Below are 27,264 nucleotides of genomic sequence, written 5' to 3'. Positions count from 1 at the left end.
GCAGCCTCCCATCTCCACACCTCAGCAGCCTCCCATCTCCACACCTCAGCAGCCTCCCATCTCCACACCTCAGCAGCCTCCCATCTCCTCACCTCAGCAGCCTCCCATCTCCTCACCTCAGCAGCCTCCCATCTCCTCACCTCAGCAGCCTCCCATCTCCTCACCTCAGCAGCCTCCCATCTCCACACCTCAGCAGCCTCCCATCTCCACACCTCAGCAGCCTCCATCTCCTCACCTCAGCAGCCTCCCATCTCCTCACCTCAGCAGACTCCCATCTCCTCACCTCAGCAACCTCCCATCTCCTCAGCAGATTGCCATCTCCTCACCTCACTCCCCTCTGCAACTTCCTGCAAGTCCTGGCACACTGCCCGCCTCCTCTGCCTCTGCCGATTTCAGCATCTTCTGTCTCCCAGAAACATGACATGTTGCTGCTCTGCTGGAGAATGAAGAAGAGCACGCAGTGTGTCACATGACCTGTGTCAGGACCATGATGCACTTGGTCCTGCTGCTGCTTTAAAGGTACAGCACTGAATTCTGGCCGCCGCATTCACTAACAACACTGTAGGTGTATCTTTAAATCACCGCGGTGTTGTTAGGTATCTGGCTTGCAGCGGCCATGACCTATTGCACCTGTAGCCCAAACAGCAGTATCAAGAGAGGAGGGCCCGGCCTGCCAGCGCTTCCGGGCCCCTCCTTTTGCTACTGTTCATGGGGCCCCATACAGTAGTAAGGGCAGTAATTCCCTGATGGCGGCCCTGCTGCCCAGTTTCGAACTGAGGACCTTTCGCGTGTAACCCTAACCCTGACCCTAACCCTAACCCTAACTCTTAACCAAACCATACCCTGATCCTAACCCTAACCCTAACCCTGACCCTGACCCTAACCCTAACCCTTAACCAAACCATACCCTGATCCTAACCCTAACCCTGACCCTGACCCTAACCCTAACCCTAACCCTGACCCTAACCCTAACCCTAACCCTGACCCTAACCTTAACCCTGACCCTAACCCTAACCCTGACCCTGACCCTAACCCTAACCCTTAACCAAACCATACCCTGATCCTAACCCTAACCCTGACCCTGACCCTAGCCCTGACCCTAACCCTAACCCTTAACCAAACCATACCCTGATCCTAACCCTAACCCTGACCCTGACCCTAACCCTAACCCTTAACCAAACCATACCCTGATCCTAACCCTGACCCTAACCCTAACCCTAACCCTAACCCTAAACCCCCTTAACTAACCCTAACTCTAACCCAAACCCCTAAATTCCATTGTCTAAACTAATGGTAAAAAAAAAAACGCATGTGCAAAAAAACGCATACATAAGCATGCCAATGCGCACATATGCTCACCATAGACTTATAATGGGTGTCTTGCTGTAAAAAAATGCATTGCGTGTGCATGCATTGTTTTGAGGCAAGTCGGACGCTCAAAAAATGCAACAGGTTGCATTTTGTGCACCCGAGCGCATACCGCAAAAAAACGCATGCGCGGTAAAAAGCGTACAAACGCATGTGTATGCGCACATAAGCGCATCCCATGCAAAGTATAGGAGAAAAAAAATGCATGCGCTATTTAGCGCGAAAAAAAATGTAAATGTGAAACCAGCCTATCAGCGTGTTTCTGCCCAGTTTCGAACTGGAGACCTTTCGCGTGGTAGGCAAACGTGATAACCACTACACTACAGAATCCAGCTCCGGAAGGTTACTGTGGTCATGATGAGCCATCGAGAACAAAGACTCAACGTCAAAAGCTTTAATATCAACGCCTAATGTCATGCTTCTATCCTGTTTCTAACTGGGGACCGTTCGCGTGTGAGGTGAACGTGACAACCACTACACTTCAGAAACTCCATGCAAAGCTAAAGATGTTTAAACATGCTGAAATGAACTTGAAAAAGAAAAAAACAGCCAGCCAAAGTCAAGAGGTCTTCCTCTATGTCTGAAGACAGGACAAAGTGCAGTTTGCAACACAGGAACCTTTCATTTGTCAGGCTATTGGAGAAAAAGAACAAACAGGGAAACAAAACCATGCTCCACAAAACATTCTCATGCCTTTGTCCAAAAGCCAAAAAGAAAAAGCACCTAGATGCCTGCTTTCGCACCTTGATCCTATTAGGTGTTACTTGAATTAGGAACACTTAGACACTGTCAAAAACACACATGCTTGCCAAAAGCAAAAACGGGTAGAAATAATCACATTGGTAAAAGTAATGCTCATTAAACCAGCAATACAATATGCTAACTAAGGCTAATTAAGCCAACAATATACGTTTGTGATCAAAATAAAGAAAAGCCACATGTTTCTGCCCGGGATCAAAACAGGGAACTTTCAGGAGGATGGCAAACAGGACAATCACTACACTACAGTAACCAGACAAGAGGGTTTACTGTGGTCATGGCAAGCATTAAAGATCAAGCACTCATTGTCAAAAGTGCAAGTTTGCAAGAGGACCACTGTGTTTATGCCCAGTTTCGAACTGAGGACCTTTCGCGTGTAAAGCGAACATGATAACCGCTACACTACAGAAACCAACCGATTGAAACAAGCAAAAAATGCTGTGGTCATGGCAAGCAATAAAGAACAAGCACTGAAAGTCAAAAAGATCGTTTTCCAAGAGAAAAATCTGTGTTTCTGCCCAGTTTCGAACTGGGGACCTTTCGCGTGTGAGGCGAACGTGATAACCGATACACTACAGAAACCAGATTTAAGTGCTTACTGTGGTGACATCAAGCAATCGAGATCAAGAACTGAAAGTCAAAAGCTTGGATACCAAAGGGTAACAGCGTGTTTCTGCCCAGTTTCGAACTGGGGACCTTTCGCGTGTTAGGCGAACGTGATAACCACTACACTACAGAAACCGGCTGCAGAAGGTTACTGTGGTCATGACGAGCCATCGAGAACAAAGACTCAACGTCAAAAGCTTTAATCTCAACGCCTAATGTCATGCTTCTATCCAGTTTCAAACTGAGGACCTTTCACGTGTAAAGCGAACGTGATAACCGCTACACTACAGAAACCAACCGATTCAACCCAACAAAAAATGCTGTGGTCATGGCAAGCAATAAAGAACAAGCACTGAAAGTCAAAAAGATTGTTTTCCAAGAGAAAAAGCTGTGTTTCTGCCCTGTTTCGAACTAGGGACATTTCGCGTGTGAGGCGAACGTGATAACCGCTACACTACAAAAACCAGATGCAAGTGCTTACTGTGGTGACATCAAGCAATCGAGATCAAGAACTGAAAGTCAAACGCTTAGATACCAAAGGGTAACAGCGTGTTTCGGCCCAGTTTCGAAATGGGGACCGTTCGCGTGTTAGGCGAACGTGATAACCACTACACTACGGAAACCGGCTGCGGAAGGTTACTGTGGTCATGACGAGCCATCGAGAACAAAGACTCAACGTCAAAAGCTTTAGTATCAACGCCTAATGTCATGCTTCTATCCAGTTTCGAACTGGGGACCGATCGCGTGTGAGGTGAACGTGACAACCACTACACTTCAGAAACTGCATGCAAAGCTAAAGATGTTTAAACATGCTGAAATGAACTTGAAAAGAAAAAAACAGCCAGCCAAAGTCAAGAGGTCTTCCTCTATGTCTGAAGACAGGACAAAGTGCATTTTGCAACACAGGAACCTTTCATTTGTCAGGCTATTGGAGAAAAAGAACAAACAGGGAAACAAAACCATGCTCCACAAAACATTCTCATGCCTTTGTCCAAAAGCCAAAAAGAAAAAGCACCTAGATGCCTGCTTTCGCACCTTGATCCTATCAGGTGTTACTTGAATTAGGAACACTTAGACACTGTCAAAAACACACATGCTTGCCAAAAGCAAAAACGGGTAGAAATAATCACATTGGTAAAAGTAATGCTCATTAAACCAGCAATAGAATATGCTAACTAAGGCTAGTTTCACACTTGCTTCTTTTTGCAGCGCGTTTTTCCCGCAAAAAAACGCATTAAAAAAACGCATACAAATGCATACAAACGCTGCGTTTTTTTCAAGCATTTTTATGCGCATGCAGGAAAAAAACGCAGCGTTTTTGTGCGTTTGTATGCGTTTTTTGTGCGTTTGCGTTTTTTTACAGATTTTGGAAAAACCCCACAAAAAAGAAAAAACAACCATTCAACAACACACAAGACCAATGGGACTGCATTGTGGGTGTGGTATGTTAATATATAGACCCTGTCTACAGTATTCTTCACATTTGCTTGATTCTTCTCGTGACCATGGATCTGCGCTGGAAGAGTTTTCACTTCAACTTGGATTTGTACATCACGATGGCTCAGGCGTATGCAGTTGCTTGCCATGAACAAAGGAAGAGAGAGAGGCAGCGAAGATGGCGGCGTATGTGGATACATCCGATTGTTGAACTCCGGGAGAGCCGTGGGGCATACCACACCCTCTACAGCGAGCTCCAGTCAAACCCGGAGAAATTTACTGATTATATCCGGATGTCCCACGAAAGTTTCATGGATTTGCTTGCTCGTGTCCAACAATCCATCCGGAGACAGGACACACAGCTCCGTCGTGCAATTCCTCCTGAGGAACGGCTACTGGTGACATTACGGTATGTTTTAAAAACCAAGGGGTGCGGTCTGATGGTTTTTTTTTAAATTTAGTATTCAAAACCTTGGGTAATTAGTTTTCGTGAATGTACTAATATTTTATTTTATAGTTTTTTAAAATAATATACATAAATATTAATTTTACTTCTTTGTCTGTTCACAGATTCCTGGCGACTGGAGAAACCCTATCTTCACTACACTTCCAGTACCGTATTGGAATCTCTACCTTGTCTGGAATTGTTGCTGACACCTGCCGGGCTCTCTGGAATGTTCTTTGTCCAGAATTTATGCCCCTGCCCACCGCTGAAAAGTGGATGGAAATTGCTGACAAATTCTGGACAGTATGCAATTTTCCCAACTGTTTGGGAGCTGTTGATGGTAAACACATACGGATCATCAAACCCCAAAGAACGGGATCTGAGTACTATAATTACAAAAAGTACTTTTCAATAGTACTCATGGCGATTGCGGATGCCGGATGTATGTTTGTAGCAGTGGACATTGGAGCATTTGGCCGTGGTAATGACTCACAGGCTTTTAAAAACTCAGACATGGGCCGGAGGTTGTATGGCAACCAATTTAATTTCCCTATGCCACGGCCTCTTCCTCACACCGAAGCTCCGCCACTGCCCTTTGTAATGGTTGGCGATGAGGCTTTTCAAATGTGCGGAAACTTACTGAAACCCTACTCCAGCCGTGACTTGGACCACACCAAAAAAATATTTAATTACAGGCTGACCAGGGCCAGAAGAACTGTCGAGTGTGCTTTTGGGATTCTTGTCTCCAGATGGCGAATTCTGGGCACGGCCATTAATCTTAAACTTGAAACAGTCGATGAGGTGGTGAAGGCCTGTGTGGTTCTAAATAACTTTGTGATGGCTAAAGAGCACCCGACCTTTGAACTGGACGATGATGCTCCCAACCCATTGCCTGAATTCACTCAGCACACTCTCAGGTCATCCGTTGAAGTTGGCCAAATGAGGGACCAATTTGCGGCCTACTTTATTTCTGATGTAGGACGGGTGCACTGGCAAGATGAAATGGTGTAATGTTTTTGTTTGTTTATGGTAATAAAAAACCTTATTTGATACCATTACTGAGTGCACTATATTTTTTAAACTCAAATTAAATAAAAAACTTCCCATGTATAACTGAATTTTTTGATGTTCACACACCTGGGCAGGTAAATACACATATGAGTTAAAATGCAGCATTGCTAGTCTGCGTGAAATATATTGGAACGAGCAAAGCTGCAGGCCATGAATCAGGAAACCAATTTTTTTCAAGAGAAAATTGTGCAACTAGTTGAAAAAAAAGTATGTGATTTTCTCAAAACACAACCCTCAAAACCCAACCCCAATGAAAGTCAATGGTGAATACAAGTCAGCATTGAGTGGATGAATGTAATCTGCTCCATTCCAACTTACAAGTTATTACACTAGGCCTTGGAATGACTATACTAGGCCGTGGTATTTCAAATATGAGTATAGTAGGCCTTGGGCCTACTAGTATAGTCATATGTGAAATACCACGGCCTAGTATAGTCATACCAAGGCCTACTCGATTTTTACCAACTAGGATCTTGTTTCACGAAAAACAAACTGGTGAAACTAGAAAGAAACTTATTTTTTAGACAAATTTCAACAGTTTGTTTTTCATGAAACCAGATTCTAGTTGGTAAAACTAGAGTTATTACACTAGGCCTTGGAATGACTACACTAGGCCGTGGTATTTCAAATATGAGTATAGTAGGCCTTGGGGCTAGTAGTATAGTAATATGTGAAATACCACGGCCTAGTATAGTCATACCAAGGCCTACTGTAATAACTCGATTTTTAACAACTAGCATCTTGTTTCACAAAAAACAAACTGGTGAAACTAGAAAGAAACTTATTTTTTAGACAAGTTTCAACAGTTTGTTTTTCATGAAACCAGATCCAAGTTGGTAAAACTAGAGTTATTACACTAGGCCTTGGTATGACTATACTAGTCCGTGTTATTTCACATATGACTATATTAGGCCTTGGGTTGGTTTTTAACATGTATTTACCCATCAGTGTGTGTGAGCGGCGCAAACAACATTAATGAAACTTTGTAATGGTGAACCACAAATGTAAATTTATTTTTAATCACAAAAATAAACCAAAAAATTATTTTTTACGGCGTTTGGGGGCAGATGGTTTCAATTTGGGGGTGTGCAGGGAATATGCAACACTTGCAGTTGAAGACGGTGTTTGAGGGGAAGGGGCAACAAAACTTGTGGGGGAAGGTAGTCCAGTTAAGGGAATTAAACTAGGAACACTTGGAGGAGAGGAAATCTGTTCAGGTACATTAGTTGTAATGGCATGTCGCCGTAGGCTTGTGTGCCTGGACCGACTTTGGCCCAATGCCCGCCTTGATAGATTTCGCCTTGAACTAGGGGCAAATATTGAGTGTAGGTCCCCCGTCTGCTGGTGTGGCTGCTGCTGCTGCTGAGGTGGCTGCTGCTGCTGCTGAGGTGGCGGCTGCTGCTGAGGTGGCTGCTGCTGCTGCTGAGGTGGCTGCTGCTGCTGCTGAGGTGGTTGCTGCTGCTGCTGAGGTGGCTGCTGCTGCTGCTGAGGTGGCTGCTGCTGCTGCTGAGGTGGCTGCTGCTGAGGTGGCTGCTGCTGCTGAGGTGGCTGCAGCTGCTGCTCTTCGTTGGCAGTGCTCGTCCTTGCAGGAGGACTGGTGGCGGCAGTGATGGTCCAGGTTTGCAGAGTGGTGGTGGCAGGGCTACTACATGTTGTTGTAGCGGCAGGGCTGTTCCATGTTTGCCTAGTGGTGGCTGAGCTCCACGCATGCATGGGAGTGGCGGTGGTGCTCCAGACAGGAGCAGCGCTTGCCATGGTGGTGTCGGTGAAGTGACCAGCTGCACTCAGACTTGTGGTGGTGTAACGGTGGGTGTCCTGGCTTTGAATAGAGGTGTCCGTGCAGTGGTATGCAGCACAAGTCGGTAGTGAGGTGAAGCGAGTCAATGGTGGCACAGGTGGAAATGACACCACTGACTGCTGACCGTACCGATTATGCTGCATAGCCTGCAAGAAAGCATTGTTGCAGGCCTGCAGCACATTCAGCTGTTGCTCAGGACTAAGGTGTTCCGCCATGCCCTTTTCAATCTTACTAAAAAAATGGTGTGCTGGTCTGTTGAGGTCGGCCTCCAGACGGTCAAGGCGCTGTTCTACAGAATTGAAGCGGTGTTCAAAGTGGTTAAAACCACGTTCCATGAGTGCAAAACCGCTTTCAACTCTGTCGGACAGTGACTTGAGGCTGGAATTAAAGGCCTCGCTCAAATGCATAAACTCGGGCAAGACATTCCTGTCCAAGGCCCTCTGCCGCTGGCGGGTAGTGCCCGCATAACCAGTGGCAGAGACCTGGGACAGGGGAACACCTGATGGCCCAGCTTCCTGGTCATCAGCTGTGTGTGTGGCTGACCTGCAAGGTGCTTCCTGGCTGTCGGATGGCTGGGACGGGTCAGAGGACGTCCGAGGAAGGACCGCTCCAGGGCCAGGTTGCAGGGTGCTGCTCCAGGTGCTGTGGAAGAAAGGAAAATCATTACTACCATGCCTTTACAAGAAGCATCAGCTGTGGATTAGAAAAACACAGATTAATAAAAATAAAAACCCAAAATTTATAATACTTACGATCTCGTGGCAAGGACCGGTCTTAGGAACTGCAACGCGTGATAGTGACGATATCTAGTTCTGGTCCTTGACGCAGATCCACTGCGAACCTGGCCCTCAGCACGAACATCACTGTTGAAGCGGTCCTTGATCGAACGCCAACGTGTTCGGACTTTGTCCACTGTTGTTAAAAAAAAAACAGTGCCGTCAAGGACAACAGTCACTGCGGCACAATATAGCAATACAATACTCAAAGCAGTCACTGTAGACCCCGATGACACTGTTGGGTTTCCTGCTAGAATACACCTAGCACGAAACCCAACAGTGCCGTCAAGGACAACAGTCACTGCGGCACAATGTAGCAATACAATACTCAAAGCAGTCACTGTAGACCCCGATGACACTGTTGGGTTTCCTGCTAGAATACATCTAGCACGAAACCCAACAGTGCCGTCAAGGACAACAGTCACTGCGGCACAATGTAGCAATACAATACTCAAAGCAGTCACTGTAGACCCCGATGACACTGTTGGGTTTCCTGCTAGAATACACCTAGCACGAAACCCAACAGTGCCATCAAGGACAACAGTCACTGCGGCACAATGTAGCAATACAATACTCAAAGCAGTCACTGTAGACCCCGATGACACTGTTGGGTTTCCTGCTAAAATACACCTAGCACGAAACCCAACAGTGCCGTCAAGGACAACAGTCACTGCAGCACAATGTAGCAATACAATACTCAAAGCAGTCACTGTAGACCCCGATGACACTGTTGGGTTTCCTGCTAGAATACACCTAGCACGAAACCCAACAGTGCCGTCAAGGACAACAGTCACTGCGGCACAATACAGAGCAGGGAAATACTCACTAAACGCCTTTTTGGAGGATGCTGTGGTGCTGTCCCAGCCATCCATCAACGCTCCGGCCACCTCATTCCATAGCCGCCGGGTCACCACAATGTCCTTGTGCAGCCGGTCACGGCTGTCCCACAACGGCGAACGCTCCTGGACCAGGCTGATGAGCTGCTCATTATCCAGGTAGACGTCTTCATCCCGTTGTGGAACCTAGACAAAACACATTCATTAGAATAATCAAATTTAAATTGAATAAAAAGTTACAAAAAAAGAAACATCAAAAAGAGTAAAAATAGAAGATAAAAAATAAAGAACATTACAAATCATTTGATACATACATTCCGTATCACCACCGGGACTTGGCTTCGCTGCTCCTGCTCTTCGCCCTCACTAGTCCCGTCCGCAGAAGATGATGATGACGATGTCTTAAAAAAGTTGAAAAAAACGTAAGAGATTTGGAGAAGCAGCAGATATACTTACCAGATGCACGAAAATAATCACCTCACGGTCTGCTTGCGCCAATTCCTGCCGCGATGGGGAATACTCGGATTCTGAAGACATACTGCATGTAAAAATAATAAAAATCATTAGTACATACATAATTTAAAAGGACAGGCATATAATGTAATATACTCACATTCTTCGCTGATAGAAGATGGGTTCCTTGTTGACTGTCTGCTCTCCAATCTGTCAGTGTAGTAGTGGCAGAGTTTTGGCAGGCACCTCCTTTATATAGACTTTTTTTTTTTGACTTTAGAAGATTATAACTAGTACAACAAGTGGACACCACCAAAAAAACGCAGCGCTAAAAAAACGCTTACATGCGCATGCCAGTGCGCACGTATGCGCATCCATAGGCTATAATGGCCATTTTTAGCGCAAAATGTGCGCATACGTGCGCATGCGCTTTTTTGCAGGGCCAAAAAATGCAACATGCTGCGTCTGTAAAATACAAACGCACACCCCAAAAAAACGCAGCGCATGAAAATCGCATACGTGCGCATGCCAGCGCGCAGGTATGCGCACCCATGTTAAATATAGGGGAAAAAACGCATGCGCACGTATGCGTTTTTTTACAGCGCAAAAAAACGCAAATGTGAAACCAGCCTTAGTGTTCTTATTCCTGAACACCTGCTAACCAGTATAAGAAACACTAATTTTGCTAAGAGTGTGTGGTACTACACTTTAATATGAGCTAATGTGGCCTACACAACTCTAAAGTGGAATGTTTGGTGAACTTTATTTCCTTTTTTTGTTTTTTTTTGGGAAAAATAAAAGGATGTGACCAAAGTTTGAAAGCTATAGTATCACAAACTTTTTGGAGCGATTACAATGCAGGAAGCTAACCTACAATGCAATTGATGAGGCTCCAAAAAATAGGGTGATACTAGTCTGGCTTGCCCTGAAGGGCACAAGCCAGCAAAAAGGCTCCTCTATCTAATCCTATATAGTGTTTGCAACCAACCAATGACAATGGATGCGGATGGAAGCACACTATTATAGGAGCAAAAATCTGGACAAATTAGCTGCAAAAAAAGGACTATGTATGAGGCAGCGACGCACGCTGAGCGGACTACAACCAGCGGTGGCTGTAGAACACACTGCAACGGGAGCTGCACTCACACACAGAGAGACCTATCAGACAGCCAAAATCAGTGCAGAGAAATGGGCTATAGCACTGAAAGGCTGCTGAAAGGCTCCGCTGTCCACTCCTTTAGTGTTTGCAACCAATGTATATGGATACGTATGGAAGCACACTATACAGGAGAAAAAAAAGCAGCAATAAAAGAAAAATGTGTATGAGGCAGACACACGCTGGGCGGCCTACAAGCAGACGTGCCTGCAGGACACACTACACAGCGTGGGTCTGCACTCACGCAGCCCTTGCAGACAGCTATTAAAACAGCGCTGCTGGGCTAATAAAATGCTACAGTGGTGGATTATGTAGCCTGGGTAGAGCAATAGATATGTTTGATGATCGCTATTTCTAACTGTCCCTCACAGTCTTCAACAGCAGCCTGTCCCTAACTGAATTCACTGCAGAGTGAACCCGAAATGGCGGCTGCTGCGGTTTTTATAGTGCATCATGACATCATTTCAGCAGCCAATCACAGCCATGCCAGTAGTTATCATGCCTACATGCCTAAAAGGATGTGCCCACACTTCTGAGGATCCCCATTGGCTGAATCAAATCGAGCGGGCTCCTAGCATTATGGGAACTTCCGATTTTGGTATTTAATATGAAAAAAGTATCGGAACTAAGTATCAGAATTCTGATACAGCTAATATCGGCTGATACCCGATACTTGCGGTATCGGAATGCTCAACACTAGTCTCCATATCTTATTTGTCTCCACACGTGAGAAATAATTACTGAACGTAGTAGATTAAAGAAAACTGGTAACGTACAACACAGGGACGGCTCAGGGGCCACACAAGCACAAAAACCACACCGGTACAGGGACACAGTGGCCATGTAGGCACAGGAACCACACTAGCACAGTAACCACACCAGCACATGGGCCGCACAGGGACCACATGGGTACAGGGACCACATGGGCACAGATCACACAAGTACAGGGATAACACAGTCACAAGGGCCGCACGGGTCACAGGGAATGCATGGGCACTGGTACCATATGAGAACAAGGACTACACTGGCACAGGGACCACATAAGCACAGGGACTATGCCAGCATGGGCACCACGCCGGTACAGGGACCACACCAGCATAGGGTCCATATGAAAACAGGACCCACACCAGTACAGGGTTCACACAACTGAGGTCCATACCGGCATAAAGACCACATGGCAACAGGATACACACTGGTTTAGGGACCACACAAGCACAGGAACAACAAGAGCACAGGGACCATATTGACATAAGAACCAAAATAGTATAGGGTTCACATGGGTGCAGGGACCAGAACAGTACAAGGGCTACACTGGTATAGAGACCACATGGACACAGGGTCCACACCACTTTAGGAATCTCACTAGCACTAGGACCACTCTAGCATAGGGACCTTACAAGCAAAAGGACTGCACCAGCACATGAGCTCACCTAAGGAGACGCCACTGTGCTCCTCATCTCACTGTCCACTCCACCCAGTTTAGCATAGTTCAGGATTGTAATACAGGATGGGCCTACAGGTCATTCAGGCCCTACATACTATGGTCTCTCCCAGGCTACAGGGATCCTCCTCATGCTGCACGTCTTACTACAGCCACCTCGGGGTTGTTACACACCACCCTAGCCCATCATTGGTTCCCTTATTGGTCTGACGGTTACCATAACCGTCGGAGCTAGAGTCTACGCTGATTGTGCTGTCTGCCTACTCTGCCACTTTCCACTCAGTCTTGAGGCCCTTCTTGGCACAAAGAGACCATACTACTTCCATCGCCACCACTCACTGTCTGACAGTCCATTGTCCTTCTCAGTTCTACACAGGCCCCTGTTAGAACATCATGTCTACAGCAACAACACTCAGTCTCCTTCACATCACTATAGAGTGAAAGATTAATCAATTAAGGTGGTCCGAACAAGGTCTACAGTATTTACTGCAAAGACCTTCATCACCACATACTATATGTCCACCCTCTCCCAGAATGGCATCTAACCTCCTCCCTAAATGGGCTCTTCAATGTATGTATACAAACATGCTCCATTCACAGCCATCTTTCAGCTCAGTCCTCTAACTTGAAGCTTGTGGGCCCCAATGCAAAATTTCTAAAAGGGCCTCAACCATTAAGGTTCTTTAGTAGTATTGGTATTCTACTATGTGCCAAAGGGACCTTTTGATTTTTCCTAGGCTCAAGGGCTTAAATGCAACTGCAACCACAACATGCACTTTAGTTGCGTCCTTCATTAAATTCCCTCTTTTGCCCAATTACAGAGCCACATGTACGCACTCCAGCTGACCTGCAAAGAAAAGAACACAGTGCAACTCCATGCATGTAAATGGTACAACCAGTAACATCAGAGAAGCCCCTTTAAGAAAATAGACCACAGTAATGCTCAGTCCATAGGTTGCATCCACAAAAAATGGGGCATCGAACATGAGGCTAGGATTTCATTGTGGATCTCTTGAGATGTTGAATGGCCCCTTGAACATCTTTATTTCTTAGGCTGTAGATAATGGGGTTCAGCATTGGGGTGACCATGGTATAAAACACCGATAAAAGCTTATCCGATAAGTGCCCTGAATATTGGGGCTTCATATACATTATAATAGCTGTGCCATAGAAGAGGACGACTATGATCAAGTGGGAGATGCAAGTGGAGAAAGCCTTGTATCTGCTAGAGCGGATCTTCAGAACTGCCAGGATGATGTGACCATATGAGTAAAGGATACATGAGAAAGGAACCAGGAGAAATACGTAGCTCCCAACCAACTTCACCGCAACCACATTAAAGAGGGAAAGATCATTGCATGAGAGTTCCATTAATGACGGAGCTTCACAGAAGAAGTGGTCAATTGGAGTGAACTTACAAAATGTGAGTTGACACAGAAGGTAAATGTCCACCGACGATATGACGCTTCCTGTCAGCCATGAAGCACTTATCATTACAACACAAGTCATTGTCTTCATGATCACATTGCAAGGTAAGGGATTACTGATGGCGACGTATCGATCGTAAGCCATAAAAGCCAAGAGAACGCACTCAGTCTCACCAAGAAGAAGGAAGCCATACATCTGGACCAAGCAACCAATGTAGGAAATGCTCTTCTTCTCCATGAAGAAATTGACAAGCATCTTGGGAATGATAATGGAGGTGAAGCAGATGTCCAGGAAGGACAAGTTAGCTAGGAAGATATACATAGAATTGTGCAGCTGACGGTCATATCTTACCACCACGATGAGCAGAAGATTCCCAGCCATGGTGGTTATACACAGGATCAAGAATATCTGAAAAAGTAGAACTTGTACAACGTGGTCAGTGGAAAATCCCAGAAGAATGAATTCTGTCACATGGCTGTCATTTCCCTTTTCCATGTTGAGAAAGGTTTATAGATTGGACCAAGATGAACTGAAGAAAAATCTGAAAAAATAGATTCCAAGAACATGCTCTGTTATGAATGAGTCACCGTAGGAGGCAAACACAAAAATAGTCGCTACGTCCTGAAAACCAGAGAAGTTGGCAGCTATCAGATTGCAGACCCCTGAACCTATCAACACAACTAGCAGTAGCCGTGGGGGGTTCCTACGGTGCCCTAGACACCTCGATCACAGCCGGAGAGCTAAATAGCGTAAAGACAGAAAGGGAAATCTAAACTGCCCCAGAGCAGACCCCAAAGTAATAGGCAGCCCCCAACATATAATGACGGTGAAGCAAGATGAAAAAACACTTACATAGATAGAAAGATAGGCTGAGCAAACGATGGGGCCCAAGCTAACTAAATAGGACAGGAAAGGAAGGTTGCTGTCTGCAATCTGCCAAAACCCTATCAAAGACCAGAGCCAACAGACTGATATGGAAAAAAGCCCTGAAGACGCTAGGCTTCAAAAATACTATATCAGTACTCAGGTATTTTCTGAAGACAGAGCTAATAGGAATTCAGCTCACCCCAGCAGGGAATGGCAGAAATCCAGAAAAACAAAGCAAAACAAAATCAAAGCACAAATGAAAAAAGCAGAGCAGAAAACTTAGCTTTTGAGGAGCAGGAATCCAGACTGGTCTCCAAGAATCCCTCAGAGAAATCACCCGCAAGGCAGAAGGGCGTCGCCGGCCTTATATGCAGTCTGTGACTCCACTCAGCCAGTCATCATCATTAGGCTCAGGTGCTTGATAATCAGGCTCGCTACCTTCCTTTACCAGAAGAGGGAGTTCACCAGACCTCAGCAGCGAAGGGGAAAATGAACTCACAACAGTACCTCCCCCTTGAGGAGGGGTCACCGAACCCTCAACCACGCCTCCAGGGCGATCAGGGTGAGCCCGATGAAAGGCACGCACCAATCTTTTGGCATGAATATCAGAGGCAGAGACCCAGGAATTATCCTCCTGACCATAACCCTTCCACTTAACCAAATACTGGAGTCTCCGTCTAGCCAGACAGGAATCCAGTATTTTCTCTACCTCATATTCCATGTTACCTTCAACCAATACAGGATCCGGAGGTGCCACCCCAGGAACAACTGGTTCAACAAACCTCTTCAACAAGGACTTGTGGAACACATTATGGATTTTAAATGTGACAGGAAGAGCCAAACGAAAAGAGACCGGATTAATAATCTCCAAAATCTTGTAAGGTCCAATAAATCTAGTCTTAAACTTAGGAGAAGCCACCTTCATAGCAATATTTTTTGATGATAACCACACCAAATCACCAACCTTAAACTGGGGACCAATGGTCCTATGTCGGTTGGAAAACCGCTGGGCCTTTTCCTGGGAGAGAGATAACTTATCCACCACTTGGTCCCAGATCTGGTGCATTCTCTCCACCACAGTGTCAACACCTGGGCAGGCAGAAGGCTCCACCTGCCCTGAAGAAAATCGAGGATGAAACCCAAAGTTACAAAAAAAAGGTGACATCAAAGTGGCAGAACTAGCTCTATTATTTAAAGCAAATTCGGCCAAGGGCAAAAATGAAACCCAATCATCCTGATCAGCGGAAATAAAACATCTCAAATACGACTCCAAGGTCTGGTTTGTTCTCTCTGTCTACCCATTGGTCTGAGGGTGAAAAGCAGAGGAGAAGGACAACTGAATTCCCAGCTTGGAAGAGAAAGTCCTCCAAAATCTAGACACAAACTGAACTCCTCTGTCAGATACAATGTTCTCAGGAATCCCATGCAAGCGAACCACCTGTTGCAAAAACAGGGGCACCAACTCAGAGGAAGACGGCAACTTAGGGAGTGGTACAAGATGAACCATCTTAGAGAACCTATCACAAATCACCCAAATAACAGTCATTCTTTGAGAGACAGGCATATCAGAGATGAAATCCATTGAAATATGGGTCCATGGCCTCCTGGGGATTGGCAAAGGCATCAATAACCCACTAGAGTGAGAACAAGCTTTAGACCTGGAGCAAGTCCCACAGGACTGCACAAAATTCCTGACATCATGAGACAAGGTGGGCCACCAAAAAGACCAACTCACCAGATCTCTAGTACCAAAAATACCTGGATGACCGGCCAATGCAGAGCAATGAACTTCAGACAGCACTCTCATCTTCCACTGGTCAGGAACATACAACTTTCCACTGGGATAACACTCAGGTTTGTCCTCCTGGAACTCTTCCAGAGCACGTCTCAAATCGGGCGAGATGGCAGAAAGAACTACCCCTTCGCCTAAGATGGTAGCAGGCTTGGTCACCACAGGAGAATCAGCAAAGAAGCTCCTAGAGAGGGAGTCTGCCTTGACATTCTTAGTTCCAGGAAGAAAAGAGACCACAAAATCAAAACTTGTAAAAAACAAGGCCCACCTAGCCTGTCTAGGGTTCAAGCGTTTAGCCGACTCTAGGTAAATCAAATTCTTGTGGTCAGTGAGGACCACGACTTGATGTTTAGCTCCCTCCAACCAATGTCTCCACTCCTCAAATGCCCATTTCATGGCCAACAGTTCCCGATTCCCCACATCGTAGTTACGTTCAGATGGAGAGAACTTTCGGGAAAAGAAAGCACAGGGATTCATTTTAGATGTTACAGGATCCTTTTGGGACAAAACAGCTCCTGCACCAATCTCAGAAGCATCCACCTCTACCTGGAACGGGAGTGAGACATCAGGTTGCCGCAAAACCGGGGCGGAGGTGAATCTTCGCTTCAGCTCCTGAAAGGAAGAAACAGCCTCCGGAGACCAATTCAACACATCAGCACCCTTCTTAGTCAGATCAGTCAATGGCTTGGCAATACTAGAAAATTTTGCTATAAATTTACGAAAAAAATTAGCAAAACCCAAAAACTTCTGGAGGGCATTCAAAGAAGTGGACTGAACCCAATCATAAATGGCCTGTACCTTGGCCGGGTCCATTTCAATAGTTGACGGAGACAAAATAAATCCCAAAAATGAAATCCTCTGTACTCCAAAAAGGCATTTCGATCCTTTGACATACAGGGAATTCTCCCTCAAGATCCGGAACACAGTCTGAATATGTTCCACATGAGAATCCCAATCCTTGGAGAAGATCAAAATATCATCCAGATAGATAATCAAAAATTTAGCGACAAAGTCTCGGAAAATATCGTTCATGAAGCACTGGAAGACAGAAGGGGCATTAGTGAGCCCAAAAGGCATCACCAGGTACTCAAAATGTCCCTCCGGGGTATTAAACGCCGTCTTCCATTCATCCCCATGCTTAATGCGGATAAGATTATACGCCCCCCTGAGGTCAAGCTTGGTAAACCAGCAAGCACCTTTAACTCTAGAGAATAGATCCGAAATCAGGGGTAACGGATACTGATATTTAACCGTAATTTTGTTGAGGGCACGATAATCAATACAAGGCCTTAATGAACCATCCTTTTTGGCCACGAAAAAAAAAACGGCACCTTAGGGTGAAGAGGATGGTCTAATATGGCCCTTCTCCAACGCCTCCTTAATATAGGATCGCATAGCCTCGTGCTCGGGTACAGATAAATTGAAGAGCCGACCCTTGGGAAATTTACACCCCGGGCTCAGTTCAATTGCACAATCATAACTCCTATGAGGAGGCAAAGACGCAGACTCATTCTCACTAAATACATCATAAAAGTCCGCCAAATAGTCAGGAACATCATGCGACTGAGGAGAGGTGGAAAAAAACGGAGCCTCACTAAAGGCACACCGACAACCCCAACTCACCACAGACACAGATTTCCAATCCAAAACTGGGTTATGAATTTGTAACCAGGGAAACCCCAGAACAATGGTATCATGCAGATTATGCAACACCAAAAATCTGCAATTTTCTTGATGGTCTGGGGCGACCCGCATAACCACCTGGGTCCAAAACTGAGGTTTATTTTTCGCCAAAGGAGTAGCATCAATCCCCCTCAAAGGGATAGGCGTCTGCAGAGGTGTCATCGGAAATCCACAACGTTTAGCAAAATCCAAGTCCATTAGATTTAGAGCTGCTCCCGAATCCACAAAAGCCTTGGCGGAAAATGTGGACAGGGAGCAGATCAGAGTAATAGCCAGAAGAAACTTAGGTTGAACACCACCAACAGAAAACGTGTGTGCAAAATGTTTCTCTCGTTTAGGGCAGACAGAAATAATATGCGAGGCATCTCCACAGAAAAAACACAACTTATTACGCCTTCTGAACTCCTGACGCTGCTCCCTGGACAAAACTCTATCACATTGCATAGGTTCAGACACCTGTTCAACTGGTGGCAACACCTCTCGTGCAATCCTGCGTTCACGCAAACGCCGATCAACCTGAATGGCTAATGACATAGAATCGTCCAGACCAGAGGGAACAGGAAATCCCACCATAGTATCTTTTATGGCTTCTGACAAACCCTTCCGAAAGAGAGCAGCCAAGGCATTATCATTCCAGGTAGTAAGGACCGCCCACTTTCGGAATTTTTGACAGTACAATTCTGCAGAATCTCGACCCTGGTTCAATGCCAACAGGGTCTTTTCAGCCTGATCAATAGCATTAGGTTCATCATACAACAACCCCAAGGCTTGAAAAAATGCGTTCACATTAGTCAGAATAGGATCATCTGGTTTCAAAGAAAACGCCCAATCCTGGGGATCGCCACGCAGCAAAGAGATGACAATTTTAACCTGCTGCGCGGAGCTCCCTGACGAGTTAGGCTTCAAGGCAAAAAATAATTTACAATTATTTTTGAAATTCAAAAATTTAGACCGATCCCCAAAAAATACATCAGGTGTAGGGATCTTTGGTTCAACAGCATGTGAACTAGCAAGGTAGGCGGAAATTCCCCGCACTTCAGCAGCGAGCTGCTCCACACGATCAGATAATTGCTTTATCTCCATTGAGAGAAAAAAAAATTCCCCCTACGGCCTCAGAGATATAGAGGAAAAAATATACACTTTTTTTTCTTTTTTACAATTCCTTCCTACTATTGAGAACCCTAGGATCTGCGGTATGGCGGGTGATTCTGTTATGATTGAATCACCGTAAGAGGCAGACACAAAAATAGTCGCTACGTCCAGAAAACCAGAGAAGTTGGCAGCTATCAGATTGCAGACCCCTGAACCTATCAACACAACTAGCAGTAGCCGTGGGGGGTTCCTACGGTGCCCTAGACCCCTCGATCACAGCCGGAGAGCTAAATAGCCTAAAGACAGAAAGGGAAATCTAAACTGCCCCAGAGCAGACCCCAAAGTAATTGGCAGCCCCCAACATATAATGACAGTGAAGCAAGATGAAAAAACACTTACATAGATAGAAAGATAGGCTGAGCAAACGATGGGGCCCAAGCTAACTAAATAGGACAGGAAAGGAAGGTTGCTGTCTGCAATCTGCCAAAACCCTATCAAAGACCAGAGCCAACAGACTGATATGGAAAAAAGCCCTGAAGACGCTAGGCTTCAAAAATACTATATCAGTACTCAGGTATTTTCTGAAGACAGAGCTAATAGGAATTCAGCTCACCCCAGCAGGGAATGGCAGAAATCCAGAAAAACAAAGCAAAACAAAATCAAAGCACAAATGAAAAAAGCAGAGCAGAAAACTTAGCTTTTGAGGAGCAGGAATCCAGACTGGTCTCCAAGAATCCCTCAGAGAAATCACCCGCAAGGCAGAAGGGTGTCGCCGGCCTTATATCCAGTCTGTTACTCCACTCAGCCAGTCATCATCATTAGGCTCAGGTGCTTGATAATCAGGCTCGCTACCTTCCTTTACCAGAAGAGGGAGTTCACCAGACCTCAGCAGCGAAGGGGAAAATGAACTCATAACAATGCTCATAGTCAGAAGCAATTTTGAACAAATGCTATTTTTTATATCTACTTTACATAATGATATTTTTGTTCCCTATATTGTTGCATGTTTCACGTAGGGGTGCCACGTCACTCGGAGGACCCTCTAATGGTCTGAATTAAAAGGGGACAGTTTTCTACCCATTATTTAATATCTTAGGAAGAGCGAGGAGTGAGCGGGTGTGCAAAAGATATTGGCTTGTGCCCATCACAAAAGAGCGTTACACTGAGTAACCTGGGAGGTGCAATGTAATGATTGCAGAGGGGACTAGTGAGGGAGAGCTGGGATTGGTATTAGCAATGTCCAGTCTGGACTGCCGGGAGCACGTAAAGAATATCTGCAAGGAAAGATCATGGCGGTGCCAAACTGGACTGTCCCAATACCCTATTGTGATACCAGAGGAGCCATCATTGTCTCAGGTTAAAGCTGTACTCTACTGATACTATGGGTCTTGCACCTCTATGACTATGAGGCTTGTATCAAGAACGGGTATAATTTCTAACTATACATTGAGTATTCTGGGCTTTCAGTGTCCTCGTGAGTATGAGATGGTAGAATATTTTCTTGGCTTCATCCTATGATCCAGTGTGTGTTATAATTAGTCAAATATAACAAAGTGGGTAATATTCCATAACATACAACAGCGATACTAAATGACTCCTCCTACTTTTTATGGTATGGAGGATCTCGGAAATAATCAGAATCAATATTCCAGCTGAGGCTTCAGTGAGGAGACAGAAAATAAATGTTATCCTGGACATAATATGATGAGAAGATGACGATACTGCGAGGAGATGTGTGAAGCAGACGGCCCTCATCAATATGGGACAATCACATGAATCAGGAGCCGGAGGAAACCTGCAGACCCAAACACAAGACAGGTCATTCTGGAAAAAACAATCTTATATAATGGTATAAAAATTAGGCTAATACTACAACTACAATACTACCAATAGCAGAAAATACATTATAATATACAACCCTAAATCCAAAAGAGTTGGGTCTCTGTGTATAGAATGCAAAGAAATCAAGAATGTGATCATCTGGAAATCTCTCTTATGGTCATACTTTACCACACAGAACATAGAAGAGATCAGAAGTTGAGCTTTGGACATTTTTCCATTTCATTTGAAAAATTATGTCATTTAATATATAATGGCAGTGACACTTTTCACAAAAGTTAGGACAGGGTTAACACAAAGCTGGAAAAGTCACATGACTGATTAAAAAGAGCATGTAAGAGAGGCAGAGTCTCTCCAGGAGCAAAGATAGTCAGACTTCATAAATCTGAATCTAAACCCACAATTTGAGAAAACCGGTCCTCAAAATAAAATTACTAAGGCTGTGTGCACACGCTGCGGATTTTGCTGCGGTTCCGCAGCGGTTTTGGCCTCTGCAGACCCGCAGCAGTTTCTGCTGCGGTGTACAGTACAATTGTTTTCTATGAGAATTCAAAACCGCTGTGCACATGCTGCGGAAAAAACCGCGCGGTTTATTTTCCGCAGCATGTCAATTGTTTGTGCGTTTCTGCCGCGGTTCCGCACCCATAGGACTTCATGGACTTTGTAAAATCCGCATAAAAACCGCAGATCTAAAAAGATCTGCGGTTTTTCCTGCGGATTGGGTGCAAAAAACCGCAGCGGAATGGGGGGAAATGATGTCAAGGCGGGAGGAAGTGTAGTGTGTGGGCGGAGTATAGTGTGCAGTGACAAGATTTCTGGCAAGATGGAGGGCTACCGGCGCATGGAGATGGACGTGGGGCGTTTGATAGACTTGATATGTATGTATGTTTGTATGTATGTATGTATATATGTATGTGTCTGTCTGTGTGCGTCTCCATGCGACGGTAGTGCGACAATTGTGCTCAATCGCCGCATGGGCCTGCTGCTCCCATCCGGCCATGTGATGGGAGAGTAGGCCCTGCGGCCACCGAGCACAATTGTACAGTGCTAAACACGTAACAAAACACATAACATACATGTAACAGACATTACATACAACATACATGACATGACATACAACACAAAACATATACTGTATACTCACCATCCAGGCCCCGCCATCTTGTCCAGAAGCCCTCGCTCCCCTCGTTCTTGAATAAAGTTAAAAAAAAAACCTTTCCCCCCCAAAAAAAAATGTCCGCCGAAAATAAACAAAAAACAAAGGTCCCACGGCGATCTCGGAAGTATTCGGGCAAGTTTTCCGGTGTTCGGCCGCTCCAGGACCTCGCTTTACGGCTCTTCTGCTGCGTGTGACCTTTCCCACGCAGCAGTGCCGTAAATGAGGTTACCGGAGTCACTGAACTCTGGTAAACTGTAGGCACATGCGCAGTTACACACTGCAGGAGCAGAGCTCCTGTCAGTGTGTTTCTGGTGACATGGAGAATGGTCACATCTGCTGATGTGACTGTTCTCCATGATTGATCGACGTGGGACACTCGTTTAAATGGACTGCGACGGAACGGTAGGTATCTTAGTTGGTTTGTTTGTTTTTTTTCTCTAGGTGATCGATGGCATCCCAAATGGATTGAGCGTGCAATAAAATTTTGTCAAAAACAGTGGTTTTTATTTGAATAAAAATTATTATTTAATGTGTCTGTGTGTTTTTTTCCATTCTTTATAATTGGATTAATAATGGATCGGCATCACTGACGCCTCTCCATTATTAACCGGGCTTAATGTCACCGATCAAAGGTGACATTAACCCCTTTATTACCCCACATCCCGCCGACGTGGTGCAGGAGTGGGAAGAGAGGGGCTAAGTGCCAGAATTGGCGCATCTTATTGATGCGCCATTTCTGGGGCGGCTGTGGCCTGATATTTGTAGCCGGGGGGGCAATATCCATGACCCCTTCCTCGGCTATGAATATCAGCCCGCAGCTGTCTGCGTAGCCTTTCTGGCCCTAAAATATGGGGGACCCCTACGTCATTTTTTTTGGGGGGTCCCACTTTTTTTTAGAGCCAGAAAGGCAACGCAGACGGCTGTGGGCTGATCTTCATAGCCTGGGAAAGGGGACATGGATATTAACCCCTTCCCAGGTTGGAAATATCAGTTTGCAGTTGTCTGCTTAGTCTTTCTGGCCCTAAAATATGGGGGACCCCTACGTCATTTTTTTTGGGGGGGTACCCCTTTTTTTTAGAGCCAGAAAGGCAACGCAGACAGCTGTGGGCTGATCTTCATAGCCTGGGAAAGGGGACATGGATATTAACCCCTTCCCAGGTTGGAAATATCAGCCCGCAGCTGTCTGCTTAGTCTTTCTGGCCCTAAAATATGGGGGACCCCTACGTCATTTTTTTTTTAGGGGGGTCCCCCTCTTTTTTTAAAGCCTGAATGGCTACGCAGACAGCTGCGGCAAGATATTTAACACCTGGTAATCAGCCTGCAGCTGTCTGCATAGGCTTTGTGGGCCAAAAAAATAGGGGGAACAGCACGTATTAAGTTTAGTTTTTGGAAATTTTTTAAAATAGCAAGATAAGCTTCCCACAAATACCCTGTTCCCTGCCTTGAGAGGCCACGATCTCGTTTGCAAGATCGCTGCAGAGTCACAACTTTTGTGACGTAACAGCGATCTCACCAGCGAAATCGCTGTGTGTGAGAGCGATCAGCGAGCGGCACCCCTGCCGGTATCGCTGATCGCTCTGGGAAATCTATGGACATTTCTTTGGTCGATGGTCTCCCACTGGCCAGCACGCATCGCTGCGTGTGACAGGCGGGAGACCAGCGATCAGGTTTAAAAAAAAAATAAAACCCGAAAAAATATTGTGATTCTCACCTTCCGATGTCCCGCGCAGTCTTCCGGCCTCTCTCCACGCTCCGGTCACAGTGATCCTTTGCACGAATGAGCGCGAGACGTCGTTGCCGTGAGACCGTGACATTCTCGCGATCATTCTCGCAAAGGATCACTGGTACCGTAGCGTCAAGAGAGGCCGGAAGACTGCGCGGGACATCGGAAGGTTAGAATAAAAAGATTTTGTATTTTAATACAATTTTTAACGGGTGGCCAGCGATGCCGTCCGCTCGGCATTGCTGTGCTGATCGCTGGTGGAGCTGTCTGTGTAACAGCTCACCAGCGAGCACATAGCGACTTACTAGTGATCCTGACACCTTGATATCGGTGTCGGGATCGCTGGTAAGTCGCTTAGTGTGACGGGGCCTAGGCCACAGCTGTCTGCTTTGCCTTTCTGAGCCAAAAATATAGGGGGACCCCACGTCAAAATTATTTTAGGCCTCCCAGGAATTTTACAGCCAGAAAAGAAACGCATACAACTGTGGCCAATCAGAGCCTCAAAACAGGCCATGTTTATGAACCCCAACCCAGCCTCCATTTACCATCCCATAGTTGTCTGCTTTGCATTTCTGGCACCAAAATATAGGGTGGACGTTGCATCTACATACAAGTTTGCACTCAGAAAGGAAACGCAGACAACTGCGGGTTGATATTATTAGCCTATGAAAAGGCAATGAGTATTATCCCCTCACTCACATTCGAAAAATATGAAGCCGCTAACGTATGGCTACTTTTAGTAGCTATACAATATCAGTGCTCACTACCTAAATTAGTTTTTAGGGCTTATATGTAAATTTTTGTTTTTTAGATTTTTATTAGTGTAACTGATATAGTTCCTAATTCCATTTTCTATTTGTGTGTAGGTGCGTGATTACCCAGCCCTTTGGGACCCGGCAGACAGGCTGTACAAAGATCGTGGCAACAGGGATCGTTGCTGGAGCAAAATTTTAAGTGATCTGTACCCTGACTGGCACTCCTTTCCAAAAGCCACACAGTCACAAATTGGTAACTAACTTTTTCAGGATTATTTTTGTTATCACTTGTTATTAAAGCAAAAAAGGTGGTAAAAATCTTGTTGTCTTTCTTTTGTAGACAGTGATGTCAAACAACGTTGGCGTTCGGTTCGGGACAGGTTTAATTAATTCATTGCCAGCTGTCAAAAAAGTGGCGCATCCCCAACCAGCAGAACATTTCCGTACTTCCAAGAACTTCAATTTCTCATCACCAGCCGGACATTGCGAAGGTAAGTTTACGCCAAAAAAAAATACCGCATTCAAACAGTTTTCTTTATTTCCATTACTTCTCGGATATAGAAATTTGACATCTTTTTAATTTTCTGAAATGCTTAGCACACTGATGCTTCCAGTTACTCCTTGGAAATTGTCTTCCACCTGTCTTGAAGGAGTTTACAAAGATGCTTAGCACTTGTTTGACTTCACTCTGCGGGCCCACCTCAACCCACACCATCTTGTTTGGGTTCAGGTCTGGTAACTGTGGAGGCCAGGTCATCTGGCGTAGCACCCCATCAGTGTACTTCTTGGTCAAATAGCCCTTACACAGGCTGGAGGTGTGTTTCTGGTCATTGTCCTGTTGACTACACAAATTATGTCCCAACGAACAGCAAACCGGATGTAAGAGCATGCCGCCTAAAGATTCCGTGGTAGCCATGCTGGTTCACAATGCCATACATTTCTAAATCCACAACAGTTTCACCAGCAAAGCACCCCCACAGCATCACACCTCCTCCTCCATGCTACACGGTGTTAAACAAGCATTGCAAGTCCATCCGTTCACCTTTGTCATTGTATACTTTTTAGCCCTTCGTACTGATTCTACAATTTTCATTATAATGAAAATACATAAAAGTCTTTGAATGAAAAGATGTCTAAGAACTTTTGGTCTCTATTGGACATCTTCACTATGCGTTATAAAGTGCTTGTGAAGCTCCAATAAATTCTGACATGTGCCGTAGCTTCTAACAATACTGCATGTTTCGCTGCCATTTGTTGGCGCTGATTGACAGCAAAGATAATTTGCACTGTGTATATATAGCACGCACTGATTCCAAATGAGTAAAATACAAACATGCGTTATAATCATGCAATGTAAAATGGGGCACCGCAGTTGTCATGAAATTTTTTTGGAGTTGGCCAAACAGTTTGTCCGAATAAAATATGTAATTTTTAATCCTCATGTTTTTCTTTTTTCTCTCAACAGCACTCAAGGGAACATAATTGAAAACGTCAATGAATCAGAAGATGGAGCAGGGTCTTGTGAGGCAGGTGACATCTCGGCACCATGTCGCAACACACCTTCTGATGTAGCCCCATCTTCATCAGCTGCAGGAACATCTGTTTCTGCAGCTGATGAACCATTGGGTTCCTCAGAAGCATGTGTAGCCACTGCCTTTCCGGTGTCTGGAGAGCCGAGCAAGAAAAGAACCAAAAAAAAACACATTGACACCACCTTAAAGGCATCCTCGGATACACTAGATTTGATTAAAAAGACCACAAGCGAGGATGAGTTTGATTTCTTCGGCATGACAATTGCCAATAAAATTCGAAGCTTGACACCGGAGAGGCAGTCTATATTAATGACAATGGTGCAGATGTCAATCACTGCTTTACAGGACCCTGCTCCCATAGCATCATACACTAATATTTTAATGGGCGTTTTTAACCTGTTCCGACCAACACCACCCACCCAACAGCAGCGGCCAACGGAGTATAGGCCAACAAATAACACCAATTACTTTTCTGACTCAGGCAGCTCCCAGGCCAACTATCCGTATACCCCTGAGTACCATTATCTCCCCTAATTGTTACCGTCAATGGTGCACAAAATATTTGTTACAATAATTAGACATGTTGTCTGTTTCGAACACCTTGCCCGCTTCAACACAATATTCCCCCCAAAAATTTGTGTTGTTTAAAAAGGTCCGTTTTGGAGTTGTTCAAATGTAATAATATTTGGCTGTATTTCTAGTTTTTCGATGCCAACAATGTCCTTGAATTTATATATTGTTTTCTAAATAAAAAATATTGTATTTACAATTTGTTTGTTTTTTTTGGGACAGATTAATGTAAATGCAGTGATCTCTGCCTGTCATGTGTCGAGAATCAAAGGACTATGGGCGGGAGGGTCAAAAAGGTGGTTGATGCTGCAGAAACTGTAGGATTTCCAGCCAATGTACTGTGTGTAGGCTTTGAAGAAGGAAAATGAGGTGAAATAAATGAAACACACACCGTCAATACAGAATCAGAATTGTTTTTAGTGATTAATACAATCTAATTTTTTTAAAAAAATTTTGAAAAAGTTTTTCATTACAACTTGAGTGGTCCTTTCTTTTGTGACGCTCTGTTCTTCCATCTTTCAGTGCTGGTCAGGCTGCCCAACACCAGCACAGGAGTATTGCCAATGCACGGCACCTTCGGGACTCATAAAATAGTCAGTAAAGGTTTCTCTCACATGCACACCAGAGTTGGATGGTCTTCCCAGACACACGTTGCGCAGCTGATTACATTGTGGCTGC

The 27,264-nt window shown here is 45.1% G+C and overlaps 1 protein-coding gene, 1 long non-coding RNA gene and 3 other non-coding genes across 5 annotated transcripts in view; 1 reads left to right on the top strand and 4 right to left on the bottom strand.

Annotated features, from left to right (window-relative positions):
- The window catches only part of LOC141065393 (uncharacterized), a 250,650-nt gene extending 223,720 nt beyond the window's left edge, over positions 1-26,930 (top strand). The window contains exons 2-4 of the long non-coding RNA XR_012226407.1: positions 24,596-24,737; positions 24,825-24,975; positions 25,950-26,930. This is a non-coding gene — a long non-coding RNA (uncharacterized lncRNA). The remainder of the gene's footprint in view (positions 1-24,595; positions 24,738-24,824; positions 24,976-25,949) is intronic.
- On the bottom strand, positions 1,626-1,698 carry TRNAG-ACC (transfer RNA glycine (anticodon ACC)). The gene has a single exon. It is a non-coding gene; the product is annotated as a tRNA-Gly (tRNA).
- TRNAV-CAC (transfer RNA valine (anticodon CAC)) lies at positions 2,637-2,709 on the bottom strand. Its single transcript has one exon. It is a non-coding gene; the product is annotated as a tRNA-Val (tRNA).
- Positions 2,796-2,868, bottom strand: TRNAV-AAC (transfer RNA valine (anticodon AAC)). Its single transcript has one exon. It is a non-coding gene; the product is annotated as a tRNA-Val (tRNA).
- On the bottom strand, positions 13,137-14,069 carry LOC141065396 (olfactory receptor 2D3-like). Its single transcript, XM_073557863.1, has one exon. It carries the CDS (start codon positions 14,067-14,069, stop codon positions 13,137-13,139), a length of 933 nt encoding a protein of 310 aa, XP_073413964.1.
- Positions 26,931-27,264: the final 334 nt, after the last annotated feature.

The sequence above is a fragment of the Dendrobates tinctorius genome, unplaced genomic scaffold (assembly GCF_039654945.1).
Source record: "Dendrobates tinctorius isolate UK_male_01 unplaced genomic scaffold, ASM3965494v1 ptg000251l, whole genome shotgun sequence".
In the NCBI taxonomy this organism is placed as follows: Eukaryota; Metazoa; Chordata; class Amphibia; order Anura; family Dendrobatidae; genus Dendrobates; species Dendrobates tinctorius.
This window is presented reverse-complemented; position numbering and strand designations above follow the sequence as displayed.